We start from the raw sequence: 18,505 nt of genomic DNA, 5'->3' as shown, positions 1-18,505 counted from the left end.
TAAAGATAAAGGTAACTCAATAATGAAAACAAAAAATTAAGAAAAGAAAAAAATAGGCTTAGCATACAAATTCTGTGTGAATAATAATGACAAAATATGTTGTTCAGTGTGTCTGTTTGTATCACTGTGTTTGTGCGTGTGTATGACTGTGTGTTTGTATGTGTGTGTATGACTGTGTTTGCGTGTGTATGTGTCAGTCTGTGTTTGTGTGTGTGTATAACTGTGTTTATGTGTGTATATGACTGTGTGTACGACTGTGTTTGGGTGTTTGTATGACTGTGTTTGGTTGTGTGTATGACTGTGTTTGTGTGTGTATATGACTGTGTTTGGGTGTGTATGACTGTGTTTGGGTGTGTGTATGACTGTGTTTGTGTGTCTGTGTCCGTGTGTGGATTCTCAGAGCAAGTTTTTTTTTTATTACTTGGGGGCAAACGATGGTCATCGGTCGCCTGACGTAAAGTGATCACCACCGCCCATAAACATCTGCAGCACCAGAGGAGCCAGCGATGTGTTGCCGGCTTTTAAGGAGTATGGTTAACCGCACCTTGAATAACCCTAGACTGTATTTTGGAGGGAACAATCTGGTATTGCGTAATAGCTAAGTTAGCTAATAACATGTTGCTTGTGTGAGTAGGGTTTTATACCAATGTGGGTTTTAAGGCTGCAATCATTTAACACGTATAAACACTTTAGGTTCTTTGCGGGAAACTGCACGTACATGTTGAGATAATTCTCTCTTTAGCGAACATCTTTTTTTAACAGTGCATATAAAATTATCTCCCAATTCTCGGTCCTCAGGGCAGTTTTTAGCGAAAATATTGTAGCAATGCTTACTATGTAGAGTTACTCAACAAAAAAAAATTCACTACAAGTTAGCCCTTGACTGCTATCTGACCTGGTAAGTGATGATGCAGTCTAAATGGTAGCGGGCTATTCTGTTAGGGAGTATGGTAGTCATACCCCTAATCGGTTTCTACGCGACATCGCACCGGAACATTAAATCGCTTAGCGGCACGTCTTTGTCGGTAGGATGGTAACTTATCCCGACCCAAGCAAAGAATTTACAGACGTTATATATTCGCAAAATGCCCCTGCTGGGAATCGAATCTATGACCTCCTATTCAAATTCACAGCGCTCACCGTTGCGCCAGGGAGGTCGACTGCACGTGCTTGTAAAAATAACTCTTTAGTAAACATGTTTTTTTAAAAATGCATATGAAATTATCTCCCAACTCTCCGTCCTCGTGTGAATTCTCAGGGCAGTTTTTAGCGAAAATATTGCTTAGTAAGATTGCAACAATATTTTAGTAGTAGGGTTTTCCACCAATTTGGGTTCTAGGGTAGTAGGGTTTTTCACCAATTTGGGTTCTCATGTGGATTTCGAATCTGCACGCACGGGTTTTAACGGGGAAATTTCATGTGCTTGTTCAATTTTATTAAAGACTACTGACACTAGCGACTACTGACATTCACAATGCAGCAGTGAAAATCTACTAAATGTGTGTCCTTGTGTGCTTTCTTAGAACTTTTCTTAATGAACACTTGAAGCCGCAAAGCTTACACGAATAACGCCTCTCACCATTGTGGGTTTTTGTGTGATTAATCAAACTGCAAGCATGCGAACTTGTAAAATCACATAGCTCACACGTGTAAGACTTCTCTAAAGTGTTAGCTATTGTATGTAATTTAAGTTCACCAGGACGTCCACATTTGTAATTGCATTTCGTACACAAGTAAGGTTTGTGACCCGAGTGCCTATACATGTGTTTTTTGAGATCACTTAACAGCGCGCACCTGTACTCACAATACACGCAAGCATACGACTTCCCACCAGTGTAAGTACACGTATGGGTACTAAGATGCGCTCGGTTCTCGAATCTTAAGCCGCAGTGCTGACATGAGAACGGTTTCTGACTCGTGTGAGTCATCATGTGATCTAACAAATACCGTTTATGCCCGGATTTGTAACTGCATAATGGGCAAAAGTAAAGATTCTTATCGTCAGCTATGTGTGTTATCATGTGTTTCGCTAAAGCATGCCTAAATTCGCTTTGATACAAGCAATGCTCACAACAGTAAATCTTCTTGCAGAGCCCGGACTCAGAGTGCGATCTCATGTGAATGCACAAATCGATGCTACGCGCATATTTCGCCTGACATATGTCACATGAATATGGTACAACATTTGTGTCGGGTACAGGGTTTTGAGCTATTTCAATCAAACTTATGTCAGGTTTGACATCTGTTGTATTGATCCACGGCCATTCATCCGTCGGATTAGTGCACTCAGGTGTAAAGCTGATATATGTTACAGTTGTTGGTTTATCAACACTGTCACTCATATCATCCATTTCATAGCTAACGTCTAACTCTTGTTTAAACACATTGATATGAGAGATTTTTGGTGTTTCAATATTATGGTCCTCTTCCGTGATGTCGGGTAACTCTTGCTTTATTTCAACAAAATGCGATTCGATCACAGTATTATTAATTTCACTTTTACATGAGTGAGAGTGTACATCGCTTTTAATGCACACATGCTTAGCCAGGCTGCACTCATCTGGACAGGCTTCATAGCAAACATCACAAGTGTAAACTTTCAAATGACTCTTGCTATGCTGTTCTAAAGCGCTTTCATCATTCGCTTTAAAACCGCACGCACTACATTCATAGGTTTTTTGCAGATGAGTACTCGCATAGGATACAAAATTTTCCACATGAGTACTTAAATGTTTATCCCAAATCACTTTTTTCTTCGTTTTGAAATCACAAACACTACACTCATAGGCTTTAACACTGTTACTGGTTTTGGAGATATTCACTAATTTAGATTTCCTCGCATGAGTCTGAACGTGTTTGTTCAAATGGGCTTTAGTTGCTGTTTTATAATCGCAAACGTTGCATTCAAATGGTTTCTCGCCGGTGTGACTCCTGATATGAGACTTTAGATTAGAACTTTTCGAGCATCTGAATTTGCATAATTTACATTTATACGGTTTCTCCCCCGTATGGGTCCTCATGTGGTTGATGAGCGTACCCCTTTGCACGCATTTATACTGGCAATGGTGGCACCAGAAGGGCTTCTCCCCGGAATGAGTCTTCATGTGATTCACCAAAACGTTGCTCCTCGCACAAGAGAATTTACAGAGGCTGCAGGAAAACGGTTTCTCTCCGGTGTGGATTCGTAAATGAGCGTTAATTTCTGATTTGCGTTTACACTTATACTGGCAGAACGAGCAAACGTACTTTTTCTCATCGTTATGGCCAACCATGTGTATGGTCAATGCACTGCTGATCGCGCATCTGTAGTCGCAAATCGTGCACTGGTACGGTTTCTCTCCGGTGTGACTTCTCATGTGGCCCACTAGATGGCTCTTATAAGCACTTTTGTATTCACAGACGTTGCATGTATAAGGTCTCTCTCCGGTGTGAGACCTCATGTGTGAGACCAAAGTGCTGCTCTGTGCACACTTGTAATCGCATTGCTTGCAAGCATACGGTTTTTCCCCTGTGTGTGCTCGCACATGAACTTGCAGATTGGTCTTCAGAGTACATTTGAAGTCACAGTAGGTGCAAGAGAAAGGTTTCTCACCGCTGTGGCAGATCATGTGTCTAGCTAGTCTAGCTTGGCTTAAGCATCTGGAAATAAATAAAAGATAAATTATTTTTAATCATTTTAATCATATTTTGAAAGCTTATAGAAGAGTCCTATTTTAGTATAAAGGACTACGTAATAGATATAAAAACCTAATAAATTGCTCTTCTAATAATTTTAAACGACAATGTGAGATGGTGATAACAAAAATAACACCCGGCTAAGTTTGTTGTGGGCTTCTCCTCAGACCAGGACGCGTATGGAACCCTCGTAGCTTTAGATATGGTTATCGCCATCATCTCACTACCGTGTCCACATTTGTCGTGTAATGTGGACACGCTAGTGGGTGAATGTACACATCATAAGGGGCCTACTTGAATAAAGATATTTTTGACTTTGATTTAAAACAAGTACTTAATTATGACAACCCTTCTTCTTCTTCTGTTCTTATTCTGTTGTATGACAACCCTATTGAAGATAAAAAACCGATACGCGCACAGTACCTACCCTACGCGACGCGTAATCTAATAAAGTGGCAGGAGTTACATGATTTTATTTTGCATGTGATGTTAGGGCTGTATCTGATTTATTTTAGTAAAAACTTTGGCAGTGGTTTGGCAACTCGAAAACAATATACATATATGAATACAATGACAATACAATGAATACCCATATATTAGGGAGCCTTTTAATTATTTATTTATTTATTAGTAATCCAACAGCATTACAAATTATTTTGGTTAAAGGTTTATCTTAATACTACACACACACACACACACGCACACACACACACACACACACACACACACACACACACACACACACACACATTCATGCTTTGTAATATACATTTTGTGTATACAAATGTATATACATATGACAATTAAGTAATAGGTGCAAGTAAAAAATATACAAAGATTCAGTTACCATATTCACAACAGCATGAATGAGTGTGAGTGTGTGTGTGTGTGTGTGTGTGTATGTTTGTGTGTGTGTGTGTGTGTATGTTTGTGTGTGTGTGTGTATGTTTGTGTGTGTGTGTGTGTAGCAGCAGTAGTAGTTGAGTAGTTCTTTATTAAAGCAAGTTTTACCTGTATTCACAGAGTTTACATGAGAACGGCTTCTCTCCAGTATGGACCCTTGTATGTAGGATGAAGTTACTCTTCTTCGGGCAGCGGTAAGGGCAGTATGTACACGAGTAGTATTTCTTGCCTGCAACAATAGCTGAGCTAGCTAACTTGTGACAATAGTTGTTAAACCCCACCAACCCGCATTGGTGCTGCTTGGTGGGTCTATACTATAAAACAGCGTCTATGAGGGGCAGTGGCGTGCATAGAGGGTATGCACAGGGTATGCAGATGATATAAAATGATTGAGGGTAGGCTTTTTATAACTCTTACAATTCCTATCCTTAAGTTTTTTATAGCTTGTACTGGAGATTTTCTTCACTTTATATCATCTGTATACCCTGTGCATAACCTCTATGTACGCCACTGCTGTGGGGAGAACAGAGGGACGATAATAAGCTGCGGATGTTGATAAAATAATACATAAAGTAAATAAACTACGTCAAAACACACATCACCATCTAGTCCCAAAGTAAGCGTAGCTTGTGTACTAAGATGACTGATGAATTTTTTTATAAATAATATGCATAAATACTTAAAAAATACATATAAACACCCAGACACTCAAATACACTCATGTTCATCACACAATCATTTTCTAGTTGTTGGGAATCGAACCCAATGGCCCAGGACCCAGAATGCAGGGTCGCCGCCCCTGCGCCAATCGGCCGTCGATTTATAAAACTGTGAACCAGGGAAAAATCAATCCTTAATGTGAGAAGGGTAGTCGCCTGCATAATTGGAAACCATTTCATTTACGTTTGAATACGGACCAATGAAGGACAACATGTGCCTTTGTTTCAAATTTGCACACTCTTAAATACTTACAGAAACAACTGTGAAATTTTTAGTAGTTCTTTGACCTCATTCAAAAAACATGTCAAACTACTACATACTGACATAGCTTAAATTAATTTTTTATCCAATTTAATTTTGTATCATCACTTTGCTTTGTATATATTGCAGGTAATCAGTTTTATACTTTGCTTTGTTAATTTAGATTATTGTAATTAAGCATGCTGTGGTCATTTCTAGAAAGTTTCAATCTCCTGTCTTTCTCTTTTATTTAACTTATTCTCATGATAACGTCATATTTAGTGATCGAATAAAAAAAAAAAAAAAAAGAAAAATAAAACCTCACCTTGAAAAGAATCATCATATGTTTCACAAGAGGCTATATAGCTTTCGTTTGCTGCGATTTTAAATTTGTTGCACTCAGTTCCACCTGTAGTATTCGCAGTAGATTCATATGTATTATTGCATTCGACGAGAACAGTTTTATCATTTTCTTGATCCATTTCGTTATTCTGATCTTTATTTGGATTATAATCACAAGACAGAATAAAAATTCCGTTTTTGTTTTATGGTTTCCCTCACTGCGACAAGTATAGTGCAATTTACTCCGCCAACATCACTTACAATTATCAAGAAAATATAGCAGAATTAATTTGTTCCTCTCTATTTCTGAGCTATTTTCCAGCCTAAAACAATGCACTATAATTAATAATATAATTATTGGCTAACCTGTTAAGGATATGATAATTACATTAATATGATAATGATAAGGTTGCTAAAAATATTTGATGTCCGAAAAGAGCAACTGCTGTGTTTTTTTCAATCATCAATAAAATTATTGCTGAGAGCAAAACAGAACAGAACGGAACGGAATGGAACGTGATAAAGATAGTGATAGTGATGATAGTGTTAGTGATTGTGATAGTGATAGTGATATTGATAGTGATAGTGATAGTGATAGTGATAGTGATAGTGATAGTGGTAGTGGTAGTGATAGTGTAAGTGATAGTGTTAGTGATCATGATAGTGATAGTGATAGTTACTTGGTTATACCTGTTTGGTATGGCTAAAAACCGTACTTGTATGGCCCCCGTTAGGGTGCTAAAGGATCTTTTGGTGTAGCTGATCCATACTATAACAACAAACAATAAGCATGTTTTGTTTTGACACTGATATTTAAACATCCTCTGAGCACCAAGCAAATCTACGAGCGGAGCATGTTACACCTAATGGCCATCAACGTTCGCTCCCCTCATATATGCAGATAGTCCCTCAAGGTTCCCGACAGCATAGATATGACAGCATATGACCTACATAAAAATTTTCGAATACCATTTATTTTTAATATAAGTCAAAGTCAAAGTCACATATTTCTTTATTCAAATAGGCACATAGATGGCACTTTTGATGCATAACTTAGAAGTGAGTTGCCTATAACTAAATTTGTCAACTTAAAACTAAAGCTACAAGGGTTCCAAACCCGCCCTGGTCTAAGATGAAGCCCACAACAAACTTAGCCGGTTATTTTTGTTGTTATCACCATCTCACGTCATTTAAAACTATTAAACAAGCAACCTGGTTAGAGCAATTTACACCCAAGCAGTTTTATCGTAGTCCTTAATACTATAATAGGAGTTTTCTACAATTTCCTTTGAATGAACTACTTATTTTATGTAGTTCATTCAAAGGAAATTGCACTGCAAGTTTCTACCTTTTTTTTTTTTTTAACCATTCAACAACAAGGTAGCTTACTAGGCGTATGATATATGAAAAACCCATAGTTCTAAACGATTTCTACGCTTCCTTTGGGTATCGATTGGGTAGTAACTGGCTACAGTCGAAGACTCCTACCAGACCTGGTTATATAAATTGCTAAATAGCCCGGCCATGTCGGCCATATAAACGTCAGAGAATGTACAAGATTAAATGTATTAATTATAGATTAAATGTATGTATGAACGCTTCATAAGTGCCTGTGATAGGCATACATGAATAAAGAAATTTTGAATTTGAATTTGGAAATTTAAAGATAGTAGTATTTGCCAAAACAAGATTTCTTATGGGCTTCTCGTATAAACAATAGGACGACTGATGACCGCAAATAAAGACAAAATACTTACCTGAATAATTAAGAGATTATATTCTATGGTGTTTATCCCTTTGCGCTTCCAGCAGTTAAGTTAACAACGGGATGTTATGTGAACTTTTATTTTGCATTTATAAATAAATAGCCGAACTTAAAATCACATAACACAGATAAACAAAAGATATAAGTAACATAGCAATTTTGCGTCTTCAAATCTATGAGACATGTAGTCTTTACTCTTTGCTTAGCACTTTAGTATTAGTCTGTGGCTTTTAGACGACGTCGCTTCGTGCTTATCGCTGTCACATTCGCAGTAGTCGCATCCTGTCACACAAACTTAATTTGTGCGAAAGAGATAGACATGACTTCGGCCGACCTTTAAAAATCTATTCTGTATCGGCGCAGGCTTATAGCTTTATTGATTTTACTCTGGTTATTGTAATTTTCGTTAAGACTAAACTGTTGCTGGTGAGATATTTTTATTCGCAGCTCCAGTAAAATGGCAACAGTCTGTGGCCCACAGATAAACCGGCGCGGGGCGGCCAGATTTAAATTTCAAAACCGTACCTAGATCATCCCTTTGATTCCACTAAAAAAGTTTGTTTACCTCTAAAGTTTCATGAGAAATGTAGAACAAATGCATTATTTTAGACCTCAAAGTCACTACGCCATGAATATTTTTCTTGCAATTTATCATTATGATCGTCGCAATAAGCGCAATCCCCCTTCCACCCAACATTGCCAAAAACCTATTCTCATCATCAGACATCATATCAACAATTGGAAGAACAATGCTGGACATATTATGTCTTTTTGTACGGAGTTCCAAATATCACTGTCATTTGCCGACTCCTCACTCCATTGACTCCTTAGTATATTATGAGATTCACAAAATAGTAACAGTGGTGTGCAGACCACTGACCTCTATGGAAACAGCTATAGAGGTCAGTGTCGCACACCTTTCGGGTCTTCACACTAGCAACCGTATTTTGTGCGAAAGAGACAGACATGTTTTCGGCGGTCGGCCGCCATTTCAAATCTATTCTCTATCGGCGCGGACATAAATCTAAATTAAAAATTGAGTCTACGTTTTACTCAGGACTCTAGTGAAATGTACAACGCTGTGCTATAATCAAAACATTGGTTGGCGTATGTGTGACTTGTACGGTATTATTTTATTTTTTATTTTTCTGGCCAAATAGTTGTTATTGTAATTTTTGGAAACTAACCTATTGTGCGGTAAGGTATTTTTATACGCAGCTTAAAATCGAATCTAAATCATAGTTAGAGACTGTTAAGTCTACATCTTATTATATATATCTTATTATCATCTTATATCTTGTCATTGACGTGCATATCAGTCCATGTGTTCGTGTGTGTCCTATGTTTAAAAAACGTGTAATATGCATGTTGTTAGTGCTCTTAAATAAATAAATAAATAAAATAAATAAATCTTATATGTAACTATTTGTAAGTAGAAATTTAAATTAAAAATAAATTACTCATTAGGCAATAAAGGATATCAATGATGGTATGGTAGAGGAAAAAGCAACTGCCTTTATGTTATTAGGCAGCGTTTATTAATTCAATTAAAAAAAAAACTTATCTTTTTGTTGTCCAAAACAAGTTCTTGCTATAAGCGGATAGGTGGTCAACAATGCAACAATTGGTTTGTAGACAAACAATACAATGGTCAACAGCCCTCCATCCAGGGCACTCCTCTTATTATGAGGGTGCTCCCCTCCATACCCTCCTGTGCAGCTATAGAACACTGAACATCATGCCTCTTAAAATTCTTTATTCATGTAGGCCAGTTTAAAGAAGTTAAAATAATGATGGTCAGTACATATATGAAAATTTTATTTATGTCCATAAAAATATAACAAAAATTTAAAAAGAAAATGGTCTGTAACAATATAAATATTAGAAGCAAAAATAAACTCGTTGTACAGTTTACTAGGCTACACCAAATTGCAAATTCATTCAAGGGCAATTATATATTATTTTATTACAAATTACCAAATGAAATCTTTGAGATTTCTCTCAATAAGTTCAAAATTTATATAAATTGTAAGCTTACGGAAAAATCCTTTTATAGTATTAAGCATTACTTAAACGATAAAAAAGCTTGGGTGTGAAAATAAATTCCTAAAACAAGTTCCTTTGTTACACTTTCACGCAAAAAACTACTTAACCGATCCTCATGAAACTTTGTACACATATTCTTGGAAGTCACCATAGCTCCGGAAAATTTGATCTCAGCAGATGGTTATAGTAGCAGCTGCTATACAGTCTGGCTGGTCAGTTGACGTCTTAAAAAAAATTTAGGTCCGGTATGTTGTGGAGCGATTTTTAATAGTTTTGGAGTTATGATTTTTTTTCGATTTATTGAGGAATTTTGACATGACCATCTTAAAAAATACTTTTTTAGAGTTTTTTTTTTGCACTGTATTCTCATAAAATAATCAGCTTCGTAGCTTTGATTGAAAGTTATGAAAATTTTGGTCTAAAGTTAAAAAAAAAGGAAAGTTCCGTGAATTATTACTTAGATTTTTTATTTGAAGTTAAATATTTAAGTTAAACTATTAACTTTAATTTTTGTAGCGAGCTAACTTCAGGATGGCTGAGCATGCATCACAGAGTTACTGTCTCATAGAGCCCAAAAAAGAGATACTCATTGACCAAGACAGCGAAGTCTGTATAGACTACAAGGACTTTGTTATACCCAAAAAAGAGTATACCAGACCACCGTCTGACACACCTGAGGATAAACAGAGTTTCAAAATATTGAAGCCCATCAAAACAGAAACAATATTATGTAAAGAAATTGGTCGGCTTCAAAAATATGGGGTGGGGTCACTTCCAGACCCAAATATGTCTACTGGTTTCCTGGAGGTGGACACTAAAGTAAGTACTTTGCACACTATATTTGCACATATAATTCTTTATTTGGTAACTATGACCCATCTACACTTTAATATCTGAAGGAAAATATCATGAGGAAACTTGCATGCCTGGAAGTTCTATATAATTTTCTAAAAGGTGTGTGAAGTCCACCAATCCGCACTGAGCCAGCGTGGTGGACTAAGGCCTTAACCCTTCTCATTAGTTATGAATAATACACATAAATAGAAGAATCGCTATGATGCGATAAGGCCGCCAAATTGTATACGTCGCTTTGTTACACTTTTCTTTTTTTTATGTATTTTTTGTGGTGTGTAATAAAAGTATATTCATTCATTCATTCATTCCTTTGCCTTTATAATGATTTAGTATCAAGTAATCATAATATTGACATTTTTAACAGAAGGATAAATATTTTTAAAAATCAAATTATTAAGCACTATTCCACATAATCTTTAGGGAAATAATATATATATATATATTATTATTTAAGTGTTTCTTTTTTGTTTCAACTTTAATTTTATCTTTACTTTCTGTTTAATTTAATTCCAAGTTGTGTACACATACTTTTGGTTGTAGCTTAGAACAAAACTTGTTATTACTTATATTTAGATCTACTTTTAGTTATTACCTGTTTTGTGTACCTAATAACAATAAACTATTCCAGACACTGAAAAACATGCACGTTCTTCAAACAAACTTTTTCCAGTTCTGGGAATCGAACCCATGGCCTTGAACTCAGAAAGCAGGGTCGCTGCCCACTGCGCCGATCGGCCGTCAAATCGTTCATAATTGTATTTTTTTTCAGTTGGAGTCGGGTCACGGATCTAGTATGGTTGCATATGCTCAACCGTATGGTGAGTTTATTTTAATTATAAGTTTGCATAAAAACCTCGTTTCCCTATCATAAACATCCTGTAGCAAGGTTAGGAGACAGTTCTCCTCAGTTTGAGCATTGGTGCCCAAGAATTGAATAGAATAGAATTTTATTGTTCACTGTTTACACATAGAAAGGCAGCTGACAAGGCCTAGAAAAGCATTCAAAAGTATAAAAAATCGAAATATAATCACAATGTAGAATAAATGTCAAAAAAAATATATATGTGATTATTAATAATTAAAACAAAAGTCAAACAATGAACCACTAAGTTTGTAATGATTAGTTTAAAAAAAAAAACAATGCTATACTCGTCCGATTGCTACGTTCACACAGTATAGTATATTCATTAAAAAAAAGAACTAACATGGTGAGCATTAAAATCCAATCCAAAAAAGCAAAGTGACTATTTATGCATTATGACTTATTTTGAAAAATTTGCTATATGATGTTGGGAAGTATCTACTATATTTCTTAAATATCTTATTTTTGCAGAAATTACAGGTTTTGTTCATAAAAATTGTAAATTATTTAAAAAAAAAAAAAACCCGCGTAAACGCTCACCGGGTGTCATGGCCGCTCTCGTGTATAGGCAAATTAGAGCTATAGTGAGTGAACGAAAGAATGAATGATTTATGAGTCCTTGTTCCATAGCTATTGGCAAGAGATTATTGATTTTCGTTCGATTTAGATAATTTTGAAATTTCAAACTGTCACTTGCTAAGTTTTTTGTTGAAAAAGGCGGAAGGCCTCGTGCATGGCGGACGCGGTTTTTTCTTTAAATTTATTGTGAACTCGTTTTGGGGAGAATTAGTGTTGTTTGTATCGTGCATGGTGTAGTATTAACGCTTCTAATTTTTTTTAGTGTCAACACCTGTTGAATAAATTCTGAGTTGTTAAATCTATTAGTCACAAGTCACAACTTACGAACACAGATAAAAATAATGGCAGCGGAGCAGTGTACATGTATTGACGAAACAAAGGAAAGGAAAGGACGCCATGACAATGATGTTCGTTCCGTCTCTCTCTATTGAATTGTTTTCAACCTAGCAACTGCAAAGTGCAAACTGTTAATTTTCTGTTCACTGTTCAGTCAGACAGATTGTTATTTAGTCGAGTTGATTTAACTAACTGCTAACTGTTGAAATTCAAAATGTTATATTTAATTAGTGTTAAATAAAGACAGATCTTCATTACTACTACAATAAAAGTATGAAGGAAATGATAATTAATTATGTAACAATCTGTCTGTGATAAATTTAACAGTTGCTTAAAATAACTGTTCATTATTATTAGCATTAGCATTTAGCAGTATTATTAATTTTTAATGTTTAAGCCCATCTCTAGTACTGCGGTATGTACAGTTGCGGTAGATTTGCGGAGGGTTTGGGGGGGGGGGGGGGGAGGGGGTCGTCCGCTATGTGTGAAGTTTCCGCCCTTTCCGTCAGTCCATTTCTCCTGATGTTTTATATCTTAAGTTTCCCTGACTTTAATTAAACATGTATACACCTGACATTGGCTAATCTGTGTGAAACCAAAAGAGAGAAAAAAAAAAAGAAAGGTTTTTGTTATCAATACCAAAATAAATAATCTATAGCTCAAGCTCTTATTTGCCAATGAAGTCACGAGTGCAGCCATGACAGCCGGCGAGCGTTTCCGCGGGAAATATTTTTTTTAAATTTATAATTTACACAGAGTATAGCAACTAAAGCTTATATTAATTCTATAGAATAAACTACACATTGACATCTTGGAGATGTCTTTTAAAAAGTTCAAAGTTTGTATTAAACGTAAGCTTATAGAAAAGTCCTATTATAGTATAAAGGACTACGTAATCGATAAAAAAGCTTGAGTGTGAATTATTGCTCTAACCAGGTTGCTTTTCTAATAATTGACGGCCGAGTGGCGCAGTGGGCAGCGACCCTGGCCGTGGGTTCGATTCCCACAACTGGAGAGTGTTTGTGTGATGAACATTAATGTTTTTCAGTGTCTGGGTGTTTATCTGTATAAGTATTTATGTGTATTATATTCATAAAAAAATATTCATCAGCTGTCTCAGTACCCATAACACAAGCTACGCTTACTTTGGGGCTAGATGGCGATGTGTGTATTGTCGTAGTATATTTATTTTATTTATTATATAATTATAAATGACATTGTGAGATGGTGATAACAAAAAAAAACACCCGGCTAAGTTTATTGTGGGCTTCTTCTTAGTCCAGGACGCGTTTGGAACCCTCGTACGCTTTAGTTTTAAGTTTACGAATGTGGTTATCGCCATCATCTCACTACCGTGTAATTCTCATGTACGCATCAAAAGTGCCACCTATGGGCCTACTTGAATAAAGATATTTTTATAAATTTAAAATGCATATAACCCTTCTAGATGACGCTACAGTCGCTATATACTGATGTGAAAGGCATATATTAATTTCGGCATCGACGGTAGGAGAGCCGTAGCATAATTGGTGAAAGCGCTCAGGCCGCGATTGCCCGAGAGTCGCAGGTTCAAATCCTGTCGGTTCGGTGATAATTCCTCCAAGTGTAGGGAAAAACACTAATGAAAATTATAAAAAAGATATTTTTGACTTTGACTTTTGACTTTGACGCCTGCTTCTATCCAATGTTCACGTTACAGTTAAAGCGGCGGAACGCAAGAGGGGCAAAGTATTGCACAGCGATGCAAGAGAAATCACGTACAACGTTATTAAATATTTCGACGAAGAAAAGTTTATGGAACGATACCATCCATACCAGTTGAGCGGTGCTCGCGCTGCGATGGCAACGGGCTTATCCGCCGGAACCATATCGAAGATAAAAAAAGAAGGTATATATCTTAATATATATAAATCTCCTGTCACGATGTTTGTCCGCGATGGACTCCTAAACTACTTAACCGATTTTGAATTAAATGGGCACACCGTGAGCAGTCTGGTCCAACTTAAGAGATAGGATAGCTTAGATCTTTAATTATAGTCGCAATTTTATTTTATTGCAAATTTTTTGTCTATAAATAATATGGTATTATATATACTACTATACTCCTTTAAGGCTTAGCGATACTGAATACTTTAAAAGCAAAATCAAACGCAGACGAAGTCGCGGGCAACAGCTAGTATTTTTTATAAATTTAAAATGCATATAAAATTGTTCATGTAAAATGTGTCATCTCTTGTTTCAAACGTGTCTCATTGTAATATGGACCTTTGAAAAAGTAGATCGTAACTGCAACGTTTCCTACTAGATGACGCTACAGTCGCTAGAAGACTGATGTGAAAGGCATATAATAATTTACGGCCGTAGCTTAATTGGAAAAAGCGCTCAGGCCGCGATTGCCCGAGAGTCGCAGGTTCAAATCCTGTCGGTTCCGAAAATATTTATATGCATATTAAATTTTTAAAATTGATAATTCCTCCAAGTGTAGGTAAAAACACTAATAAAAAATTATAAAAATAAGGTATAAATAAATGAATAATTTATATACTACTACAACGCACACACCGCCACCTAGCCCCAAAGTAAGCGTCGCTTGTGTTATGGGTACTAAGATGACTGATGAATATTTTAATGAATAACTAGCTGTCGCCCGCGACTTCGTCTGCGTTTGATTTTGTTTTTCAAGTGGCATTAAATTTAGTTGCAGTTCTAAAAAAAATTAAAGTATTTAGTATCGCTAAGCCTTAAATGAGGGGTTTGCTGCTGTCCGCTTAGGAGTTCTGTTCTCTATCTCCAACCACAATTTGGGCAAAATTAAACACATATTATAACCTGTATAGTACAAAAATAATTATTTAAATCGGTTATAATTTGTCGGTGTTATGGTGTAAAATCGTCAAACACTCATCCCCTCTCCCAAAGGAACCGAGCTTAATGTCGGGATAAAAAGTATCCTATATTACTTCTAACACTTCCAAGAATATGTGTACAAAGCTACATGAGGATCGGTTTTGAAGTTTTTGCGTGAAAGCGTAACAAACAAACTTACATTCACATTTATAATATTAGTAGGGAAGGATTAAAATTTAGTGACATCTGCATATCGTCTGCGAAAGGTGCAGAAGTCATTTGTGGGATTGAGTATACGCTTTTATAATATGATTCCTAAGGTAATTTTGGACCTGCCAATGCACAAGTTTAAAGAATTTGTTAAAACACACTTATTACAGCGAGGTTACTATACAATTGATGAATTTCTTAATGACAAGGTCGCTTGGGTCGAGATAGAAAAATGTAAATTGTAAATAGTGGATGTTGGAAAATAGCAACTGCTGAGTTTCTTTCCGGCTTCTTCTCGGTAGAATCTGCTTTCAAAACCGGTGTTAGAGTCACTACAAACAGACAGACTTGACGTTTCAAAAGTGCTCATATTAAGGCCCACTTGAAATAAATTAATTTTGAATTTTGAAAAACATTCATGCTCATCACACAAACATTTTCCAGTTGTGGGAATCGAACCCACGGCCTTGGACTCAGAAAGCAGGGCCGCTGAAAACTGCGCCAATCGGCCGTCTGTATATATTTTATTCAGGTCGACTCCGGAACACTGTTGCCCGCGTTCCGTTATATGCCCTTAGTCACCTCGTACGACCACCTCCCCGGCGCAACGGTGAGCGCTGTAAATTGAAGTAGGAGGTCCCGGGTTCGGTTACCGGCAGGGGCAAATTGGGAACTTATGATATATATTATCTGGTCTGATCTGGTGGCAGGCTTTGGCCGGGGCTGGTTACCACCCTACCGACTAAGTCGTGCCGCTAAGCGATTTAGTGTTCCGGTGCGATGTCGCGTGGAAACCGGTTAGGGGTATGACTACCATACTACCTAACAGCAGCGGCGTGCACTTCATACATGCGCAAAAGCACTGCCTATCCAAATTATTTTATATAACTCGTATTCGAAGGGAATCTTGCCCTTTACCTGCCTTTTGCGTACTCTGGTCATAGACTAGGCAGTGCTTTTATGCCTGTATGAAGTGCACATCACTGCCACTGAGCTATCCAATTTTAGTATCACCCGTTTCTAATACGCCTCTCCCTTTACAGGAGCGTTAGCTGCACTGACTGGCTCTAGAATAGCGAGCCCAAAAAAAGGCAAACGAGGCAGAAACAATACAAGAGTACCCATAGACAATTTTGACTTGAGCGCCATAAGGCAAATCATTTCGTCAATTTACGGAGTACAGAAAGAAGTGCCAACGTTAAAAGAAATAATTGCCGCGGCCAAAAGCGAAATAAATTACAAAGGTTCGAAGACGACCTTGAGAAGAATTTTGAAGGAGAAACTCGGCTTTACGTTCAAAAAGTGCCGTCGTAACAGGATGGTCTTGATTGAGAAAGAAAACATAAAAGCGTCCCGCGTGAGATACTTGCGGCGAATCAGGCAAAATGACTCAGAAAAAAGGCCCGTTATCTATTTGGACAAGTCTTGGATAAACGCAAAATGTGGAGATTGCCGTAAAAATGCCAATCCCGGACAAAGATGGGTCATTGTGCACGCCTGCTCTGAGAACGGATTTATTGACGGTGCAGGTCTATTATTTAAAGCTAAATTCAAGACCGGTGATTTTCAAGATGAAATGGATGGGCAAAGCTTTATAAAATACTTGAAAGATAAATTGATACCGAATTTACCACTGAGTAGCATTGTCATTATTGAAAATGCTGCATATCGTAGCATGCAAATTGATAAAGCGCCAACCAACGCTACGAAGAAAGATGATATTATCCAATGGATGGAGAAAAATCAATATCAATTCGACAAAACATGGACGAAAGCTGAAATGCTGACTGAGATGAGAAATAAGAGAATAGAAAAAAAATATGTCGCCGACAAATTACTGGCGCAGCATGGCCACGAGGTTCTGAGGTTACCTCCATGTAACTGCGGATTGAACCCCATCGAGTATATATGCAAACTAATAAAACAGCGCGTGGATTTGAAGTATTTTGAACAACCGGAGTCGAACATTGAAGTGTTAATAAAAGAAGCGATCGATTCCGTTACTCCTGACGATTTTAAAGAGCAAATGAACCATGTAAAAGTAATGGAGAAAAGATACTGGGTACAGGATGTGACTAAAGAAGATGAGTTTGAAAAGTTCATTACTGATTTGGGATTGACCTCTGAAGACAGTGAACAAAGCAGCGATGACCACGATGATATAGAAGATGTTTAATATTTATCGGATGACCCTTAACAACAGTCATGTTACCTGAATTACCTGTAATAACCATATGAGTGAATTTAAAAAGAGTATCTTAATAGTGATCTTCATTTACCAGTGTGGCCAGGGAATTAAAAATAACGTTCAAAAACATCGGCGAAAGACATTAAAAAAATTCAAAGTTCATTTATTTCAAGTAGGCCCAATATAAGCACTTTTGAAACGTCAAGTCTGTCCGTGTGCAGTGACTCTACCACCGGTTCGGAAGGCAGATTCTACCGAGAAGAAGCCGGCAAGAAACTCAGCAGTTGCTCTTTTCCAACATCAACAATTTACATTTTACATTTTAACATTTTTCTATCTTGTGAGTGCTGAAAGCGGAGCCGGATGTCGGATCTGTTGCCGTTATCTCACTTTAAACTCCTAGTCGAAACCAAGCAACCTTGTCATTAAGAAATTCATCAATTTTATAGTAACTATACATGTATGTAGACTAATATAATATACTGTCAGATGTTACAGCTACCTATTAGCTATGTATATGTATGTATGTATTGGGCGACTCTAGAATCAAACCACACTCCCTGGCCGTAACATTCTTTAACGCAATCGATCTTATGAAATGGCACTAGTCTGTGAATTTGTAGTTAGACATAAAACCGTTATCCTCTTAGTGCAAGAGACGTTGTTAAGACCTTGTTAAGACTTTGTTAATTGCAAAGTTACAAAAAGGTCGCCGCTAAGCGATTTAGTGTTCTGGTACGATGGCGCGAAACCAATTAGGGGTATCACTACCATACTCCCTAAAAGGTTAGCCCGTTAATATTTAATTTTCCATGAAAATAAACAGTTCCCGCCGGATTTAAAAAAAAAAAACAGAACAACTAAACTTAATAAAATTGTCTTATTCATTAAAATTTCAAATGAAATTGGAACAATTTTGTATGTTAAATGTGGTAGG

At 36.8% G+C, this 18,505-nt stretch overlaps 2 protein-coding genes across 5 annotated transcripts; one reads left to right on the top strand and one right to left on the bottom strand.

Annotated features, from left to right (window-relative positions):
* Nucleotides 1-304: 304 nt before the first annotated feature.
* On the bottom strand, nucleotides 305-7,770 carry LOC120635879 (zinc finger protein 605-like). Of its 2 annotated transcripts, XM_039907090.1 has the most exons (5): nucleotides 7,638-7,770; nucleotides 6,597-6,827; nucleotides 5,864-6,203; nucleotides 4,687-4,807; nucleotides 305-3,639 (listed from the first exon to the last, which is right to left on the bottom strand). In XM_039907090.1, exons 3-5 carry the CDS (start codon nucleotides 6,018-6,020, stop codon nucleotides 1,494-1,496), a joined length of 2,424 nt encoding a protein of 807 aa, XP_039763024.1. In that variant the 5' UTR covers nucleotides 6,021-6,203; nucleotides 6,597-6,827; nucleotides 7,638-7,770; the 3' UTR covers nucleotides 305-1,493. The 2 variants fall into 2 exon arrangements, with proteins under 2 accessions (XP_039763024.1, XP_039763023.1); XM_039907089.1 differs by lacking the exon at nucleotides 6,597-6,827.
* Nucleotides 7,771-8,656: 886 nt separating this feature from the next.
* Nucleotides 8,657-17,770, top strand: LOC120635714. 3 transcript variants are annotated; one of them, XM_039906837.1, is made up of 5 exons: nucleotides 8,657-8,770; nucleotides 10,208-10,510; nucleotides 11,316-11,364; nucleotides 14,023-14,211; nucleotides 16,424-17,770. In XM_039906837.1, exons 2-5 carry the CDS (start codon nucleotides 10,223-10,225, stop codon nucleotides 17,554-17,556), a joined length of 1,659 nt encoding a protein of 552 aa, XP_039762771.1. In that variant the 5' UTR covers nucleotides 8,657-8,770; nucleotides 10,208-10,222; the 3' UTR covers nucleotides 17,557-17,770. The 3 variants fall into 3 exon arrangements, with proteins under 3 accessions (XP_039762771.1, XP_039762770.1, XP_039762772.1); XM_039906836.1 differs by having other exon boundaries at nucleotides 8,663-8,765; XM_039906838.1 differs by lacking the exon at nucleotides 8,657-8,770 and adding an exon at nucleotides 8,772-8,842.
* The last annotated feature ends 735 nt before the right edge of the window (nucleotides 17,771-18,505 follow it).

Source organism: Pararge aegeria, chromosome 27 (genome assembly GCF_905163445.1).
Source record: "Pararge aegeria chromosome 27, ilParAegt1.1, whole genome shotgun sequence".
NCBI classification, from domain to species: domain Eukaryota; kingdom Metazoa; phylum Arthropoda; class Insecta; order Lepidoptera; family Nymphalidae; genus Pararge; species Pararge aegeria.
Note: the sequence above shows the minus strand (reverse complement) of the source record. Positions and strands in the feature narration are given on the sequence as shown.

Coding starts and splice junctions, on each gene's coding strand:
- LOC120635879 (XM_039907090.1), bottom strand. CDS start 6,020: ATGGATCAAGAAAATGATAAAACTGTTCTCGTCGAATGCAATAATACA. Junction 4,808..5,863: donor ATATGATGATTCTTTTCAAG/GTGAGGTTTTAT, acceptor CTATTGTTGCAG/GCAAGAAATACTACTCGTGT. Junction 3,640..4,686: donor TGTAAACTCTGTGAATACAG/GTAAAACTTGCT, acceptor ATTTATTTCCAG/ATGCTTAAGCCAAGCTAGAC.
- LOC120635714 (XM_039906837.1), top strand. CDS start 10,223: ATGGCTGAGCATGCATCACAGAGTTACTGTCTCATAGAGCCCAAAAAA. Junction 10,511..11,315: donor TCCTGGAGGTGGACACTAAA/GTAAGTACTTTG, acceptor ATTTTTTTTCAG/TTGGAGTCGGGTCACGGATC. Junction 11,365..14,022: donor TGCATATGCTCAACCGTATG/GTGAGTTTATTT, acceptor TTCACGTTACAG/TTAAAGCGGCGGAACGCAAG.